Below are 20,110 nucleotides of genomic sequence, written 5' to 3' on the forward strand. Positions count from 1 at the left end.
AGATTATAATTAAATGTTATTTTCATCATTATTATATACTGTATTATCTCTACTGTTGACTATGGATGTACTGTATCATCATTCAAATAACAAAATTAGTTTGGACTTGAAAGAAATGGAGGACTTGAATCTTAAACCAAGATTATATCAGGACTTTGAAAAAGTCATGATTATTAACTGAGTAGAAATATATAGAGGGAACTTTCCATATAGGATGAGGGAGGCGAACAAAAGCTGAGATAGATCTCTCCTGACTTGGTCCTGCCTGTCCAGCTGGACTGAAGAATCATTTCTGGAAGTTAACGCAGAAGGCCTTGGCTTAATCCTATGTGGAACAATCTAAAAAAGACCTCCGCCTCTGTGTGTGCAACCTTGTGTGTTTCTGCTGTTCTGAGAAGAAGGTCCCAACGGGCTGAGAACTGAGGCGCCTGGAGGACAGGCAGGTAATATGAACAAGTGCCTCAGGAGAGTGCCTCCTTCACAGCAGACAGGTTGAGCTTGTACATTACATACCTAGGAATGCCCTTTGCTCTCACAAAGAAAGTGATTTTTGCAACTTTTCTTAAAACTTGAAGTCATTTTGGCCTAAGTGATATATGTCCACATCTGTTAGAAGCATAGGCGTGGAGACATATTTCTGTATTGCAAGGACATTTTATTGGAAACTGACAACATCAGGACAGAGTGATAGACGTGCAGGTGACCTGGAAGGCACAGCGCCCTCTAGGGGACAGAAGCTACTTAGTGCAGCTGATGCTCACCATGAGAAACGCTCAACACTCCCAGATTGAAGTTCCATTCTGTGAAGTCTCACAATTTTTAAATATAGCTCAATTTTTAAAAAAGCATTGAATTGAATAATTTGCTTCCTCTGGCCCCAGGCAGCTGTGGACTTGAGTGTCATTTATGGCCCGCAAGGCTGTCATTCAGCACAGTGGGCTCAGGAATCAGCAGGCAGTTCTCACATCTGCTCTCCTTCCCAGGCCTAACTGGGAGCTTGTTATTTCCTCTGGGAACATTGGCCACGCCCTGTTGCTAGGCTTTGCTCACTATTTTCACACTCCAGAGCTTAACGCTCCCTTTCTGCATTGTAGGAGTAAACATGTGGCAGAATTCTCACTTGGAGAATTTTTGGTGAGCAATGTGAGTCGGGTCCCCAGTAGCCCCACTTTCATTTCTCTGTGGAAAACTGCCCTCTGTCTGCTAGAATTTGTCTTCCCAGAGAAATTGTTTTATTGATGTTTCTCCTAATACTGGTGGTCGGGCTTTGAGAAACAAACCAGATAAGGAGGTCTTGGAGTGAGTTAACCAATATAAATAACAAAAGCGTTTGTTTATAAAAGTCAGTTACAAAATAATAGAAGGTAATTACTCCCCCATTCCTAAGCAAAAGGCAAAACCACAGAAGCAGAACTTGCAGAGGAAGTGATCAAAACGTTTTGCTGTCCTTAACTGAACTCTCATCTCTAGCCTGTAGCTTGGGAACGTGGGTGCTCAAAGGCTAGATACCAGATTTTACAGAGACTTTGGAACTGGTTTGTGGGGAGATAAGAATTACATTGTTTTTTGGTTTTTTGTTTGTTTGTTTTTTACTTTTATTTAGATTTATTTTATGCTGAATTTATTCCCGGGCCATAAGTTTTTGTTTCTTCAGTTTCTTTTGAGGTATCTTTTTCTTCTGTGCAACCTCCTCTCTGGTTAAGGAACAATCTGCTCCTTTTCAGTAAGGATCATCTCAATGTGGCAGGGAGAGCTCATGTATGGGTTAATCCACCCATGAGCTCTGTAGGCTCTACACCACATCTTGGGAGCTTTGAGCACCTGAATGTGCTCAATGACCAGAGAGTCTACATCTAAACCCTTAAGTTCAGCATTGCCCTCAGCATTTTTAAGCACGTGCAGCAAACATTCAGCACTCTTTTTGGGCCACTGACCCTGTGTCCAGCCCCACTGTTTTGCCTGGGCGCACCTGCCAGCTCTACCATTGGAACGACAGAATGGCACACACTGCTTCTTTAAAGTGATGTCCTTCAGATACTTGGTGGCTTTTCGAATATGCATACCCTTAATGGCCTGGGCAGTTTTACGAGTGTTCTTAAAGTGAATGTGGAGATTTGAGCTTCTTGATTTGCATGATTTTGTGGGGTTTTCTGGGTCTAGTGAATAGTGAACCATTTTCAGAGGTCACCGATGGCCGCTTTGGGGAAGAGGAGAATCACACTGTTTTCTGATGGCACTAAGGTCCACTGTGTTGAAGTTAACAGTTAAATGCACACATTTAAGGAAAACAGAACCTGATATAATTACAAAATTTGCTCTAAGATGATGGCAAATGACATTTAATCTGAATTATGGAATTTAAATGTTTCACCTTTATAATTCATCTATGACCCATCTATATAATAAAAACCCAGTGGTTGTAATGCCATAACGACCAAAGACCAGTCACCAGGAGACTGCGTGTGTGGTGAGGCACGTGCGAGTGGATGGGGCTGCATGTGCAGTGAAGCGTGTGCGGGTGGACGGGGACTTGACTCTGGGTCCTGCAGCGTGCTGGGACTTGGGGGTCCTGGGTCTCGCCCAATTTTCCACAGGTCTGGGTCTCACGTGATTTTGCGCGCTGGGTTACTAGTTTAAAATAATGTCTTATATTTAGATGCCATCTGTTCACTTTTAAAATACTTTTATAAGTGCTATCTCATTTTATCTTCACAAAAATCTGTATATCTGTGGGCTGGTGTTATGAACTGATTATTTAGGTCACCAAAACTCAGCTCCAAAGAATCCAGTAAATTATCCAAACTCATTGGTAAAAGTAGTAGCCAAATAAATGGACTAGAAATGGACAAGAAATGGACTTGGGGTTTCTGATCCATAGCACAGCTCTCTACCCATATTTTAACTCTACTTTGAACTCCTGGGATTTTAAATTCAGGAACCAGATTTATAATAGTCAGTTAATATATTACCATCTTAAACCCAGGGAAACAGAATTATGAAGATACATGCTGTCCCACATAACCTTCCTTATAAATCCAAAGAAGTGTTTCTCTACTCTATAGTCATGAAATTTCTCTGTTTCTGTACCTAAGAGATGTTTTTGACTGATTATCTGATAGATCTAAAAGTCCATTTCAAGCACCTGAGCAAGCATGTTACACATGTGGTGTTTTTTTCCTAAAACATAGCAATATTGTAGATGCTTGCTGTTCTTTGGTTCAGTTGATTACTCATTCAGCAAACCTGTGAAGATACCCGATTGAACAGATGAGGGGATGACAGATAACCTCTGCCCTCAGGAGCTTATGCCTACCTGCCCATGGAAGCACTTAATCTCACCTCCAGAGCCATTGTTGCCCCTAATTCACTGAGATAGGGTTGAACTCGGTGGTCCAGTAGTTGTAGGCTTTTCTCTAAACCATGTATATTCTTATCCCACTTTATGTTATTAGCAAAATGGCCAACATAATGGGAGATGTCTGGAGTCAAGGAATTGGGTGATAGTAACTGATGGGTGTGTGTGTGTGTGTGTGTGTGTGTGTGTGTGTTTGCGTGCATATACATATGAAACTACTTATAGGTTTTAGATTAAGGTCTTATATGATTGGATTTGCAAAGTCAGTTAAATTATTATATACTACAGTATGTATACAATATATGTATATATATATATATATATATATATATATATATATATATACACACATATATATATATTCCTTTAAATTTGATTTCTACTAAACATATGCCTAAATCATGACATTGTATATTACACAGATACCCTGAAAACTACTGGAAAAAATACAACTTGACACTAATTTCATTTGTATTAGAGAAATTCTGAATTTTCAACTATTCTCTGATTCTACTGGGGAAAAATAATTAACCAAGCATACAAATTTAGATAATGCGGAAGGTGCCTTCACCTTACTAGGCTCTCAATCTCAGTCCTGTTTGAAAACATGACAACACGTTGGCATGAGTTTTGACTGTCTGCCAGCTCCTCCAGTCCTCCACTGCAGGGAACATGGCCCCACCCTCTGCCCTCTCTCAGAGGAGTTCACCCTGACATTGCTCCCAGTTGGCAGAAGTTGGCTTTCTTTGGAAAGGTCTTATAGTCACAAAGAATGCCCTTTCTTTTTCTGTGAAAAGCCATTGAAGACATTACCAAAAAAAGGAGGGTTTTTCTGACTTATGCTGGCCTGTTACAGAGACTAGTTCTGGGAAGCTCTGTGGACTGACCAGACTACCTATCAATTAATATTTGCACTGCCATCTACTGTCCATAACAGGCACTGCAATTTCCCCTCCCTGATTTTGTTGTTAAATTCAATTGAAGGCTGGTGAATGTATTTTTGTCTTTTTATTGGAAACATAGGAAAGGTGAAGAAATGAGGGAAATTTCTTTATATTACTAAGAAATGTACAAATAATTTATCTTCTTTTACAATGGCTTTTGTCTTTAAACTACAGTTTAAAATAATTCATTCAATAAATACTTCAAGTCCTCAGGTATCAGTTTTCATGTCACTCATGGGAAGGAACGAGATAGACAGGATGCCTGTCCTCACAGAACACACAGCTTAGTAGAGGAGGGAGGGTGAAATGTTGTGTGGCAGGGGCGAGACTGTCGATGAGGTTGCCTGTGTCAGCTGAGAGAAAGCAGTGTAGACTCCATTATATTATAAGCAGAGGAGCTGAAAGATCAAAGGGGCCTTTAAATAATAAAAACAGCAAACATTTCTTGAGACCTTATTACATGGTGGTCACTTATTACATGAGGTAACATCTTTACACTTATTATCTTATTTAATTTTTACAATAATTTCATGAAGTAGGTAACCATTACTTCTCCCATTTTATCTGTGAGCAAACTGAACCTTAAAGAAATCCAGCAATTTGTCCATTGTCATTCAGCTAATAAGATATGAATTTAGTAGCTCTCATGAAAAGCTCCAGAAAAAGTATGAAGGCAGTTCTCATTGACTGACTTGGGTCACATGTCCATTCCTGAACCAATCAGTGAGGCCAAGGAGATGGAATGATTGCACAAATCTCAGTCACAGGGCCACTTCTGGAGCTAGTGTTGGGGGCAGCTCCTAATGTGGAACCATAAGAGCTAAGAATACTAGTGGTATTGTTCTCCAAAGGAAATTCGAATGCTATTCCAGAAAAAGGGTAAATGGATTCTGGACAGGCAAAAATGAAAGATGGCCATTACTCCTCCTGAATTTTATTTTTAAATAAATTTTTGTTTTATTTTTAAAACATTTACAACCAAAACTTTGCTGACAATTTTAGAAAATTTTAGCAAACAGCAAACTTGAGCTATGCAAGATCTTATTGACATTGTTACAAAATTAAAACATAAAAAGCAGACCAGAAAGGAAGAGTAAACCAGTAATCTTATGATTAGCTAGAGGCCCAGTGCACGAAATTCATGCACTCATTTTGGGGGGGGGGGCGGGGCCTCAGCCCAGCCTACACCCTCTCGCACTCTGGGAGGCCTCAGATAATGTCCGACTGATGGCTTAGGCCTGCAGGGAGTGGGCCTAAACCAGCAGTCAGACATCCTTAATGCTGCCGTGGAGGCGGGAGAGGCTCTTGCCACCACGGCTGTGCTCACCAGTCATGAGCCCGGCTTCTGGCTGAATGGAGCTCCCCCTGTGGGAACGCACTGACCACCAGGGGGAAGCTCCTGCATTGAGCATCTGTCCCTGGTGGTCAGTGCACATCATAGCAACTGGTCAATTTGCATATTAGGCTTTTATTATATAGGATTATGAGGATTTTTGAGGTCATTTCATTACTACAACACATTTCATTTATGAACATCAAAGAATCAATAGCCCAGTTAGGTGTGGCTCAGTGGTTGAGCATCAACTCAGGAACCAAGAGGTCACCAGTTTGATTCCTGGTCAGGACATATGCCCAGGTTGTGGGCTCGATCTCCAGTAGGGGGTAAGAGGAAGGCAGCTGATCAATGATTCTCTCATCATTGATGTTCCTCTCTTTCCCTCTCCCTTCTTCTCTGAAATCAATAGAAATATATTTTTAAAAAGGATCAACGAATGAACCTTAAAGCTTGCTTTTTATTATAAATGTTGAAAAAGTTCCTTGAGAATTTTCTTGGCTTCCCTCAGGTCTTAGGCAGGTAATAGCTTTTTTGGACATTGCCATAGAGGTTTTTCTAGGAGAAAATTTCCCAACTGGCGGTTCCCAAATTCCTTGGAGTTTTTAACATAATATTTCCCTGTTTCAAATTAAAACAAAACAAAACACTCCATTGGAAAATTAACTGTATCAATTGTTACACCTCTAAAAAGAGAACTATTGGGGACTCAGAGACAATACACATAAACAGTCCACAAACTCTTCAGTCTTAGGATCCCTTATGTTCTTAAAAAGTATTGAGAAAGCAAAAAAGCTTTCCTTAATATTTATCATATTAAACTTGAGAATGAAAAAAATTATTCATTAAAAATAAAACCATTATATATTAACATAAATAACACCTTTCATAAAACTATATTTTTCAAAACGATAAGAAATGGTGAGCAGATTGACATTGTTTTACATTTTTGCACATCTAATGTCTAATTCAATGGAACATAGATTCTCATATCTGCTTTGGATTCAATCTGTTGTGATATGTTGCTTTTATTTAAATATATGAAGGAAATCTGGCCTCATACATATAGGTAGTTGAAAAGGAAGAAATATTTTAATAGGCATATCGTATAATTGTAGGTGTTCTTTAATACTCTTCTAAAAGTCAACAAATATCAGCTTCATAGAAGTTAGTTACACATCAATAAACTCATCATGTTCTGTTACATTGGAATCTGTCGGTCTATCTTGAACTTTAAATGGACATTTACCCATACATGATTTATAACATCATGCTTTTAGAAAATATTGGTTCACTAACTCATGCAACTCTTCCATATGTTGACACATTCTGTTATAAAAATCAATACAGCACACTTATTAATATACCACTGATCTCATAAGAAACATCTTTTAAGTGTTAGGTTGTTGTCAAGCACACAATGGTGGGTGCAAGTTTTTCAAAATTTTAATTTTCCTTAAAAGCTCAAATCTATCATTGTCAACAAATATTATCAATTGTCTTCCTTAAAGCAATAGGCTCCCTTTATTCTCCCCCCCCCCACCCCCCCCACCCCCGGAAAATGATGATTCTCATTAAAAGCTAGAGCTTGAAGTTCCTTCCGCTGCCTCCCTATCACAGCTGTTTCTGCACTCATTTCTTCTGTAGACAAGGGGTCCTGTTTCCCAGAGGGGCTCAAGAAATGCTTGTGATTTGAAGAATGAGTGGTTGACTACCTAATGAGGAATTCAGCCTTAGCCCTTTCCCAGACTGTAAGCCGATAGCCTCTAATGTGGGGTCTCTCCACATTAGATCTCCTCCCCACCTTAGTGAGAGTTATAAGTCCACTGACCAACAGAGAAAACACTCAGGTTTCTAATTTATAAATTGGGAGCATTTATAGCTAACTCTGTAATTCCAAAGAGTGTCTTCGGGATTAAAGACAATTTAAGTGTAGTTCAAACAGAAGCTGGACTATACCAGGCACTCCAAACTGACAGTTAATATAAAAGTTTGTAATGAAAGCAGAGATGTCAATTTTTTATGCCCTCTTTTCTTCTCCTTTATCAAATATCCTCTGGTAGATCTGAAACTCAACAGTCTCTGTTTACTATAAATTCTGTTTCTTGGGTAAAGAGAACTCTTTCCATCTCCAAATTCTAATCTTCAAAGTCTCCTCTCAATTGTCTAGGCAGCTCATTTGTGCTTCTTAGATAGAGGAAGAGTTAGGGCAATACTTTTAATTTTGAAAAATGCTATTGTTATGAAAGAGTGCAAAAGTCTTAGAACATGGTTATAAAATGTAAAACAAATTGAGATAAGTGAGAGAAATGTTACATTGAAGACATGATGGAAGTAGTCAACACAAGCACAATGATATAGACTTCAAAATCAGAAAGACAAAGAAACAATGAAAGAGCAGGAAGAAAGGAGGGGAGAAAGGGAGGATAAATTTTGGAGAGGGTGAAAGGGCGTTTTTAGGAGCTAGGAGCCCTATGGACCAAAGTGAAAATAAAGCACCAAAAATTGTCATGCTGCTCGCTTTTTCCCCTAATGAGGTGTTGTTACTCCAGTAATCACTCCATATAAACTAACCATAATTGGGTAAAATGTGCAAGGGAATGAGGCCTTGGGCTTCACTTCATGATTTGCTCTTCATGTTCAGGAGCTCAACTTCAAATCACGCCTCTGTTTTAGAGTCAACTGTTAGGACACTGGTCACCTGCCAGTGATTAGCAAACAGCGGAAGGAAGGATTTGGTGTATTGAAAGAATCCTTAGCAACACAAAACGGGCGTCTGCAAGCGCTGTCATCACTGCCCACGCTGCTCCACTAACAGCTGGTCTTTCTTTCTCCTTGTCCACAGAACCGAAAGTAAGCTGCAAACTAGGCCGGTCTGCGTCCACATCAGGTGTGCCCCCTCCGTCAGTTACTCCTCTCAGGCAAGCCAGTGACCTGCAACAGAGCCAGGTACCATCATCGTTAGCCAATCGTGATTGACTTCCTGTGATGCAACATGCCAAACGCTTCCACCTCTGTCTGTCCTGTGTTGCTGTAGACGACGTTTGCATTGCTTTTCTTTTTCTCTGTGTGTATGGGTCCGGGGGGAGGAGTGTGGCGGTCTGTGTTCTCATCCGAACAAGAGTCTCTCTTCCCTGCGATGGGTGAAACTCCCTTTGCTGTTACCAAATCGTTTTGTGTCTCTGGTTTCCATCATTCTGTAACATAAATGTAGTAAACCTGTACTATCTGTATTGGCTTAGTGGTTCTTTTTAAAAATTCTTTCTCTCTTCCATATTTTGTGTACTTTTATACTGTCTCTGGAAATTTATCAACATTTGATAAATTTATCTACTTTGTTTTATGTAGATTTCCTTTTAAATGTTTTGTCTATGACACTTTCACAGATGTTGTTAATGAATTTGTACATATCTTTTAGCACTTATCCTATTATACTGTAATATTTGTGGCCATTTTGCTTTTATTTTTATTTAGCTTGGAGCATGATTGTAAGACACTGTGACTATTGATGTCCTTATGAATATTCATATACCATATACTGATTTGGACTGAACATGGCAGCTAGTCTTCTTTCTTAGGCCATAAAGACAAATTGACTGACCAGATATTCTAGGTATTTACCAAGACCTATAGATTAATAAGGCAATCTTTAAATAAATGACATTTTTCTCTTATACCAATAATATCAGAAATGTTCTCAGAAAGGGATACAAGTATTCATGCATGGTAAATGAGACCTCTATTATCACCTGAGGAAAAGACACAAAAAATAAAGACATGAGCTGAAATATCATTTAATCCTTCACAATACAATATGTTGCTCTGATATTCATTTGGGTACATCATCGTATATGGGGAATTTATTATGGGGGAAAATTACTACATGTTGCTATCTGTAACTCATGTCATAGGAATTCAAATAACTTGACTTAATTTTTTGACCTTTAGTTGTTATTGGTCCTAAATAGGATATTGTCACCCTGAGTGGTATCTCTCTGCTCTCCAGATTTTATCTTTGCATTCATAAAACTCTCCTGAAATAGTAAATTATAAAACTAGGGAGAATACTTCTATGGAAACTGTCCATTAAAGAGGATCAAATTGCATATTCATCAATTATTTAAAATGTCAAGCTATTTTTAAAACATAAGCAAAATATTTGCATTTTTTTCTAATGGGAGAAATGGAGCTTTTTAGTAATTTGGTCTGGCTTAAATGTGCACAGGATTTGGTTTATGAATATATGAGACATTTACCAACACAGAGACAAGAAGCTTCTCTCAGGGGCATCTCAAGTATCACCTACAATTCCTTGCATCTTAATTTAAAATGTTAAATGTCTTCATAACTAAATGTTTCTGGCTCAAACATTTGTTGGGTATAAAAGAAGTAGAAACAATAAGACAATCTATATATATATATATATATATATATATATATATATATATATATACATATATAAGCCCAGTGACCAGACGGTGGAATGACCAGAATGACCAGGACAACTGGTGGCTATGACACACACTGCAACAGCTAACCAGTCTGATCTGGCCCCCAATCGGTCCTCAACACCCTGATCGGGGGCAGGGCTGGCCAGCCAACCACCCATGGCCCCTTCCCTCAGCTAGCCTGGCCTGATGGGCCCCCATTGGGGCAGGCTGGCTGGATTCCACCCATGCACAAATTCGTGCCCCAGGCCTCTAGTGAATTAATAAACAAATAGCACAATTAACTTCACTAAGATAAACTACCAACTTAGTTGACTAAAAATATTCTAAAAATATCATATTTACCAATTTTTAGTTTTTGCAGTTTAAAAAATTGCATTACAGAAAGGATATAACTTTTACTAACTGGCAGAGGATTGCATTATACAAGTAATTGTCCAAGTATGTGTACCTCTCATTACCCTTGGTGTCATAGAGAGGCTTTGTGTTCTTTTATCTTTTTATAATTATCTTTATTTTTGTTTTATCCTGAGCCCCTTTAACTCTCAATGAAAGCAGGGTACAAAGGCTTAAACTTCCAGAACAGAAAAAAGATACAATTTTTGTGCCTCTACATTATCAACTCTTCCCTTGCCTGGTGGAATGTTCTTCATTCTTTAAATTATAGCAACATGGGAAAACTCCTCACGTTGCTTGTAAGCGGTGATTTTCCTCTCTGAACAGCAGAGATGCTGGCCCACAGTCATACTGTAGACAGGCTGTCAAGGCTCTGAAGTAGCAGACTGGACTCTGAGTCTCTCTTCTGTGGCTTGTGAGGGTTGCACTATTCACATGGCCCTAGATCCTGGAGCTAAAGGGGTCAGCATGACTCAGAAGAACCTTGCTCTGCATTCCCATGACTTCTCATTGAACTAAGGTCAATGGCTACTTACTGATGAACCTCTTCTCACCCAACTCATGCTTTTATCTAAGATATCTCTTTAAATTACCACCAGGGTGGCACGGCCCTTTCCTCAGTAACCCAAGGCAATGGTGAAAGATATGTAAACATGTTGATTCTAAGAGTGACTATTCCTACACCAACCAGAATATGGGACACCTAGTGTTATCAAACAAGCAAGCAATCACCCTCATCACTTTTGAAGCAGTTTTTCCAATGCCAGGATTCCCGGTAAATATTAAAACTCAGGATGCTTACTATCAGGTTAATGGGCTTATTATTAGTTAATTATTGAAAAACTCCATGACCTGTTGAAAGCAAGACCAATCGCTGACCCCTAAATAATTCCAGTGGTGCTAACTAATGAAGCATCGGGCTTTAGAGAAGCCGAGCCATTTGGCCACATTATGACTAATTACAGAGAAGGGACTGTGTTTCCTTTCAGATTGTTCACCTCTTATCTCTTTTCAGTTCAAGTTTTTCACTTATCTCTCCATGTCATGGCTGGAGCTTGCTAAGAAGCTTTGCAGGAGGAATAGCAGAAGTGCCTGATGTGCTCCAGCAGAGGTGCACAGGTGGCCAAAGGCGACTGACGCTCACCCCAGGCGCCCAGGCCAATAATCATTGCCCTCCCCAAAGAATCTAGAGGCAGTTGTTACTGACTGACCATGGGTGGGCTGGGTGGGGGGGAAAGGGGGCGGGGTGCTGGAATTCATAGTGTCAGGCCATAGCCATTTGTGTATAAACAAAGGTGAAGGTAACGTTTGCGGGCCTTTGCAATCTGTTCTGGCTTCTGTTCACTATAGCAGGCACAAAATTTGTAGAAATCTATAATCTCATCTGACCAGAACTTCATAATCTGTAAGAGAAAATGAGCAGCTCAGGAAAGAAGTACAAGTTCTAAAGCAATTAGAGATTGCTCCACAATCTGCAGGACTCTCTGAAACTCAGAGAGATGGAAGCCGATTTTTCTCTCTATTCCTTCATGTCTGAATAAATAACAGAGACACAGGCAATTAGGGGAAAGTGACATTTCCTTGGAATTTTACTGCAATGCAGCTGCCTATTTTGGGTATTTGTTATAATGCAGGTCTTTGGAAATTAGACTGAATTTCTGGGCCTGAAGAAAGAAAGCTATTTGCTTTTCTTGGTTATAGAAACAACACTCTATAGAAGTCATGTATTGAACTTGGAGCATGTCACTTTCTCCTTTTTTTCTTCTGTAGTAAAGAAAGAGGTGTGTGTGCTTTTATAGATAGCAGGTGGTGGTCCCGTGATTCCACTATCTCTGGCTGAGAAAAGCCTACCTCTACAGTGACTCCCATCCCATTGGCGGTGGCACCATCTATGGTCTCCCTGCAGCAGATGAGGGACTGGCAGCTAATGCATTTGGCCTTATGAAAGCCAAGCTTTCCTTCAAGAATGGAGCAGCCAGGGTGTATGTCTAAACAGAAGTGTTAGCTCTCCGGGAGAAATGTTTCCAGGAATTGTTTGCATTGCCTTTTCTGGGAAGGAAGGAGATGAGAGCCACATCATCTGACATGTGCGCACACACACCCACATACACACACTCACAATACACTTACGGACACTCATGCACACAACTCTCTCACACACACACATGCATACTAGCTCACTTTTACACTCACGCACAAACACTTTACCTTTTTAAATAACAGCTCCCCATGTCCAATCAAGGAACCACAGAGCTAAACGTGACCTAGTGTTGAACTGAAAGCCCTTCATTTGTTCCCCGAGGCTTGCTCATCATTCTACACTGGTTATCCTTAATTTGGGGGAGAGGGTTGAAAAGGCCATCTGTAATTTCCTTTGGACTTACATTTCCCAGTCTGACAGACCCAAATCTCTTTAGAAATCTAAAACTCGCCATTATCTCTTATTCTGGTTGCCTTAGGTGTTGTGAGAGCAGCCTCTGCCCCACCCCAGGACAGGCCTCACCCGGGCTGGTCCCCTCAGGGTACTGAGAAGCTGTTATCCAGGTGAACAAGCCAGGCTCCTTCCAACCTGCCCTTTAGGATTATTTCTCAAACGCTGATTTCTTTCGATGGCAGCTCTCTAAACTCTCTCCAAGCTCCGAACACCCCCTGGGCTTGATGACCCCTCTGGGGTGCAACCCCACCTGCCTGGGCTGCCTGCAGAGCAGAATTCAATTCTGTCTTCCTGCAGGCCCCGTAGCTCTGTCCACACACCAGCATCAGGCCAGCTCTCCCGGATAATGAGAGAACACATGAGTGTCTGTAGCTGAACACGTGTCCAGAGTGTGTTTCTGGATGTGATGGGAAAATTGTTTCCTAGATACATTTTTAAAAAGGAAGATAAATCATCCAGAAAATAGGGATTAAGGATCAGTCCATGTGAAAGACTAAGAGTTAGAACTTAGGTGGATTCTGTGACGAGGACGGGGCCCAGCATACAGGTGCAGGTCTAATGCCCAGACAGTGTATGACATTCGTGATCTTTTGCTGATTTACTAGATAACTCTCTCGGTAGATGTCTCTCTCTTTACGCCTGAAAAAGTGTTTTTCTCACACAGGCTGACGTTGCCACCTTAGTTCTTAATCTCTCTAGGACAGTGAGATGCTTTGATTGATCAGTCACACTGCCTGGAAGCTTTGAGAAGACTACTAAGACCACTGACGTGTGAGTTCTGGGCTTTCATTTCCCAGATAGCCAGGATGTTTGCACATGAAACTTGTAGGGGTCTGGAGAGCAGGAGGAAGACTCCAAACAAAGGGAGAGACTAAGTATATTGACATAAATACAGGGATTCTAATGTCATCTCCTCAATGTCTGTCCAAGTGGCTGAATAATGTAACCTTAAAGGGTGTATTCTTATTTAATTTCACCTTCAATGCATAGGATCAAGTAGAAAAGCAAAGCCAAATATTAGGAATAGGGAAGCTTCAAATGTACGTTCTCGTTAGAATTCTTAGGTTACTAATAGCATTGATGATATGATTTGTTTTGCAAGGTTCCGAGTGCTCTATCCCAGCCCTAAACCCAGTACAGCTAGAACCAGTGTATTACACGGCTTCATCCGACCAGTTGTATATACTGTACATTTTCAAATGCTTCCATCCAGAAGTTCAGGTTTGGTCGTGGAGGAAGAAAATGGTACCAGGAAGAGGAAGGAGTGGGATCTATGTTTGAGGGGGCATGTACCATCCAACTTAACCTGATCAAGAGGCCCCTTTCCTACCACCCCACATGCAAGTGCTGAGTAGACATTTTTGTTGTTGTTGAGACGCTGTGATGTTCCTGGTCCTCCTCTCAGACCTGAAGTGAGGGCACTGTGTTTGGACCTTTACCCAGCTGGCTTGATTAGATGCCCAGGGTTATAACATATAATGGAAATGGGGAAGGGGGTGAGCAGAAACAGCACACAAAAGCTGACTCACATCGTCAACATAGCTTCCCACCTCACAGGCTACACATAGATTGTCAAATGACTCCCTTTTCCTTCATTCCACGTAGAAATAACCTGGCAAGCATTCCCAGTATGAAAAACCCCAACTGGGGGATGTGGAAAATGCCACAAAGTTTACAATGAGTGTCAGCATCATGGTGGAGAAGGGTTTGCCTGCACTGCCCATTGTGAAATAAAGTGCTATGTTCACAAAGATTACGCTACAGAGAAATTGTAGTTATTTGTTTTAGGAATGATATTTATCACAGAGATTAGATTTAGCCCTGTGTCAGATGGAATAAATTCATGTTACAAATGGGAATGCCAGTGGTTATGCTGATTTATTGCCACATATGATGGCAGAGTTGCTTTGAAATAATGCAGGTGTCCAACCAACCAACCAGCCAGCCAGTCAACCAGACAAAAGCATTACCTATGTGTGCTCTCAACAGTCCCATCCAATTCCTTTATAAAATTGTGAGGCTTTAGTGCTTTGTGGGTTACTCTCTACTTAGTGCCCTATTTAAAGGGAAAGCAAGATTTCGTTATTACCTTTAAGTAGCAGCCAAACCCAGTAGTGTAATGAAATGTGGCCATTATTTGATTTGCACTTTCATGCCAAGAATTCAGGAACTCAGCTTGCTTTCTACAACTGACTACAGTATGGGCTGAGAAATTCTGCCATGTTAGTTGGCATTGTGTGCTTGTTAATTTTTGTATAATTCAAGTGGCAGAATAGTCGTTCACTTTTTAAAGTGCAATAGTCCCAGTCTTTCAATAACGCCAATACTGAGTAGAATGAAATTAAGCAAACCATCCCGTTGTCCTCATTGCAACCCTCTGCCCCCGCCCACCCCAATCCAATAATCTTGCCATTTATTCACTAGGAGTAGGAGGCAGGGTGTAATACACATGAGGATGTTCTCTAAGAAGTCTCACACCAACTGACAGACAGGAGTTGGGGTGGGGCAGATGGACCTTGAGGGTATGCTCCATCTGACTTTGCTGTCTCCAAAACCTGCCTGTGTCCCTCTCTCAGAATCAGAGTTGTCAGCTTAACACACTAGGGTTCAAGTCAAAGTGTGAGGTGGCTTAAGTATGTAGTTAGCATCCCTTAACACATGGAAGGGATACTAAGTTCTTTAGGGTCCTACATGAAGTCCGCGTGCTGAAAACTATGCACCATTTATTGTCATCTCTGTGCCAGGACCTGCTGAGAGTTTCCCTACCTCATTGCAGGTGTGCTCTATTGCCCTGTCCTTCCCCGTGGGTACAATCACCATCCCACCTCACAACTGAGGATACCAAAGGGACATGGAATACCTATTAAATACCAAAGTCTAGAAGCTTAACTACTCAGCTGGATGAACACATGAGATTTAGAGGAAGTAAGACTTCTGTTCAAATCCTGGCTCCACCAGTTATTAGCTATGTGACCTTGAATACATTCTTTAATTTCTCAAAGTCTGTTTTCCTATCTCTCAAATGAGGGCAGTGTTATCTGTCTTGCATCATTGTTGTTGAGGGTTAATGACATATGTGCATAAAGTCCTGGATGGACATTACCTGTTAGAAAAATAATAGTTCTTTCTACTTCTTTCCCTTCTTCCCAAAATTCAACATTCTTGCTGGCTGAAATATTCTAAGTGTGAGAGTCATTCTATACCATGGAATTCCAAAAGAGGTGAACACAGAGGGATGGTTCCACCCACCCAATGTCACTGACCTTGTATGGAATGGCTAGCTCATGGTAATAATAAAAAGCTTTTTAGTCCATTTAATTACTTGATTCTAAATTCTCTAGAGAGTGTATCTCATTTTCCCATCATCTGAGAAAGAATGGTTTCTCATATCCCCTCCTTGGTATGATTATTTCATTATTTATTTTCCAAATAGAGAATTAGACACTCAGTTATTTACCATATAACAGGAAGTCTATCTGCATTTCTTCTCACCTTGTAGGTCTCAGGTGTGGCTTTGAAGCAAAGTGAGAAGAAATCAACTAAGGTATCATTTCAGAAGTGCCTCCTGCTCTCTAATACAACTTACTCTCCTATTTGACTTAACGTATGAATGAACCTGATGAAATATTAAGGCTGCATAGGAAGCTGTTATCTGCAAGGGTCAGGACAAAGGATGTGGAGATGCAAGATAAGTTTGTCAACAGTGTCAGCATTTACTTAGAGCATCCCCAGACCACTGTTTTAAATGCCTTGTTTTCTGATATGCACATGTATTTACCCACAAGCATGTTCAGGATAATTTTATATCCCATTACATTAATTTAACATTTTTGTTTTTTATTTTTTTCTTTTAATGAAGAAAGAATAAGGGTACTGCATTATAAATTGTTATGTAATCATGAGGCCTGAATTTTAACAGCATTCAGTCTTGCCAAGTGTATGTGAGCTAGTACATGGGTACCTGTTGTCTCTCCTTTGTATTTCTTAAGCAAAGTCAGAGTAAAAGGAATATATATTTAAAAATATCTTTCAGGCCCTCATATATTCCTCTGCAAATGCCAACAGTGATCTAGTTTACTAAACTTATAATATGGGTGTGTCTGGGAAAGTAAAGCTGAGGATTTTAACTTCACTCACAGTTTACTCCTTGTGGTTTCCAATTCCATATAAATTTTATCAAACACTTAGAAAATAGAGACTCCAAAAATAGCTGCTAGGTTTATTACAAATGTCAGTATAGTCGAAAGTGAAGCTTTGCCTCAGTCGAGAGGTCAAGTTACCAATTTATTGGAGTAGATCTTGCTTGAGTTGTACACAGATAGCTGTTGAAGTAGCATTAAAGCTTTACAGATTGATAATGCCATCTGAGAGCTATAAGCGATGGTAGTGTTCGGCTGCCAGATATTAGCAGAAGTCCACATTCTAGAAACTTTCCCCATTAGTCTGTAAGGATTGAAACCAATGTCAAGCTGTAGATGGGGCTGGCGAGCCTGGCTTGGGGAAAGTAGCACAGCATTAGGTGGACACTTACCGCCACCTAGCGTCTAAAGTGAGCCTTGCAATCTCTAAGAGGATTTTAAAAATATGTAACTGAATCCAAGAAAACTGCTTTATGGCAGAAAAGATATGCTTCTTGGCATAATAAGCAGCATGCTCACTGAAACCCACAACAAATGTTTTTTGATGATATTTGTTTTGTATCCTTTTCATTGTGTTATTCCTGCAGTTTTATTTCCTGCTGTCTAACTTTTGAATATACCTCTCTATACTTTTGGAAGGGGGAAAAGAACAAATTGCAGGTGAATCTGTATTTAGTCATCACCTATGCCCACATCAGGTAGTTCATTAACTAGTTTTACTGGCTGCTGGGGAGGAGAGAGAAAAGTTAGAGAAGAGATGCTCTAGTCAGTTTGGCTCAGTGGATAGAGTGTCAGCCAGTAGACCGAAGGGTCTCAGGTTTGATTCTGGTCAAGGGCACATACCTTGGTTGCAGGCTCCTCCCCAGCCCGGGCTATTGTTTTGCTGAGACAGTGCCCTAAACACATGATAACTTGTCTCTTGGCTGATTCAGCACACAGAATTTCTAAAACTACTCCTGCAGCCAAATATAAATGCAGAGCAAAGTTAATTTTTTTAAAAAAAGGTGTGAAAACTCTCAGTGACAAAGAGCTATTTGCTACTCCAGTATATTATATTAAAAGAAAGTCTATGTCCATGCTATGATGCCGTCTCAAAATAAGTCACCGAATGGAACTGTTTTTACTCTCCTGTAAAATGAACTGTGTGTGAAGATTCGCCAAAGCTGCCAGAAGAGGGCAGCATTTCGTCTTTTTCTATCTCCTTTAAAAGGAGGGGTGGATTGTAGAAGTCCCGGCGGGCCCCCTTATCATCTGGTCTGGAGTAAAGCACATCAGGTCTTTTCTTTCCGCCTCATCCATCATCTTTCCCCTGCCTCCCAGTTACTCCGGGAGGCTTTGGGTGCTGTGGCTGGACCCAAGGCAAACGATTCACTGGATGGCATGGCTAGGTGCAAACTTTCCAATAGTGATTTGATAAGTTTATATGTCTTAGTCTTGCAAAGAGTCCTGGCCAAAAAGACAGTGTGGATAAAATTAATTTCTGGCCATTTTACCTTATCCTTCTCTTTCCGAAGCCTCCAGCCTCCACCTTACACAAACTTACCCAGCCTTTGTGTCCCATGTCCCTCATTATTCCACCCTCTCTTGCACCATCAACCAACTAAGTAGCATGTAGTGTAATTGTCCTTACTAATAACTAGCCGGTGTGACTGTCGACACTTTGCAGTAATTAGCATTAGCACTTTAGAACGTGCAAGTTGCTTTCATAGAGGTCCCAGCAGGAGAGTTCTCAAAACTTTCATTGTCCACCTGATAAGGGCCAGGGGCTCCGATAGAGGCACAATGTTTAATAAAAACTCATTGAATTCCAAGGAATCTCAGCCTAGTAAAGGACACACATGTACACACACTAGCAATTAGTGTAATTAGAGGAGAGTACAGAAGACAGAGAAATTAACTTAGTGAGTCTTGATGGCATGATTTTATAGACCAGGATGTCATATTTGACCAATCTATATTAATAATAGCCTAGGTGGCGTCATGCCCTCACATTGTCACAAGATGGCTGTCACAAGATGACCACACACACAGCAGAGGCGGGGCCTGGCGGCTGCTCCCTGCACTGAGGCCTTGGGGACCTGCGTCTCTGCGTTGCAGAGGATGCCGGTCCTGGCTTCTCCATTGCCTCACGTGGAGGAAGCGGGGTTCTGGTGGAGGAGGCAGTTGTGGCAGGGGAGGGCAGTTGAGGGTGATCAGGCTGGCAGGGGAGCAGTTAGGCATCATCAGGTCGGCAGGGGAGTGGTTAGGGGGTGATCAGACTGGCAGGCAGAAGTGGTTAGGGGCAATCAAGCAGGCAGGCAGGCGAGTGGTTAGGAGCCAGCAATCCTGGATAGTGAGAGGGCTAAACCAGCAGTCTGACATCCCCCGAGGGGTCCGAAATTGAAAAGTGTGCAGGCCGGGCTGAGGGACACCCCCTACCCTGTGCACAAATTTCGTGCACGGGGCCTCTAGTGTTTTAATAAGAGGGCAGAAGTCCTTTTTAGAGGTAAGATGATTTGCAAAGGAGTGAGGAGTCTAAAACCATACAATTTGTACAGAAATGTAAGCAATTTGGCATTACACTTGTGGTAACAAATGTTGAGGTGGGAAATATTGGAAGGAAGTTATAAGGGGATGAAGAATAAATGGAGAACTAGTTTATGGAGAACTAGGTACTGTAAACATGATCATTATTGCTATTCCCATTTTACAAATAGGGAAAATGATCCATCTAATATATTAGGCGGAAATTTGCTCAGGAGCTGTTTCTCTATAATTTAAACACTGATTACCTGATCCTATCTGTATTTAGCCTCTTATGAAGGTGGAGATTATGCTAGAGCTTACTTTCCTGGCCAATTAGCATTAAAAATATTATAAATCCAAAGGAATCTTTAATTGATGGAATGTCCAAGAGCTTTTATTTGTTTGTTTTATTTTATTTTGAAAAAATTTTAATCATAGAAAGATCAGCAAGCTAGCACACCTATATACTTTTACACACACACTCACACACACACACACACATAGGCACATGTGCCAATATATTTTAACCATGGCACTTCATCTCCAAATATTTAAA

The 20,110-nt window shown here is 40.7% G+C and overlaps 1 protein-coding gene across 1 annotated transcript; it reads right to left on the reverse strand.

Moving 5' to 3' along the window:
- Positions 1–1,691: 1,691 nt before the first annotated feature.
- LOC118662125 (60S ribosomal protein L17-like) lies at positions 1,692–2,175 on the reverse strand. The gene has a single exon (XM_036320713.1). It carries the CDS (start codon positions 2,173–2,175, stop codon positions 1,699–1,701), a length of 477 nt encoding a protein of 158 aa, XP_036176606.1. The 3' UTR covers positions 1,692–1,698.
- Positions 2,176–20,110: the final 17,935 nt, after the last annotated feature.

The sequence above is a fragment of the Myotis myotis genome, unplaced genomic scaffold (genome assembly GCF_014108235.1).
Source record: "Myotis myotis isolate mMyoMyo1 unplaced genomic scaffold, mMyoMyo1.p scaffold_m19_p_8, whole genome shotgun sequence".
In the NCBI taxonomy this organism is placed as follows: Eukaryota; Metazoa; Chordata; class Mammalia; order Chiroptera; family Vespertilionidae; genus Myotis; species Myotis myotis.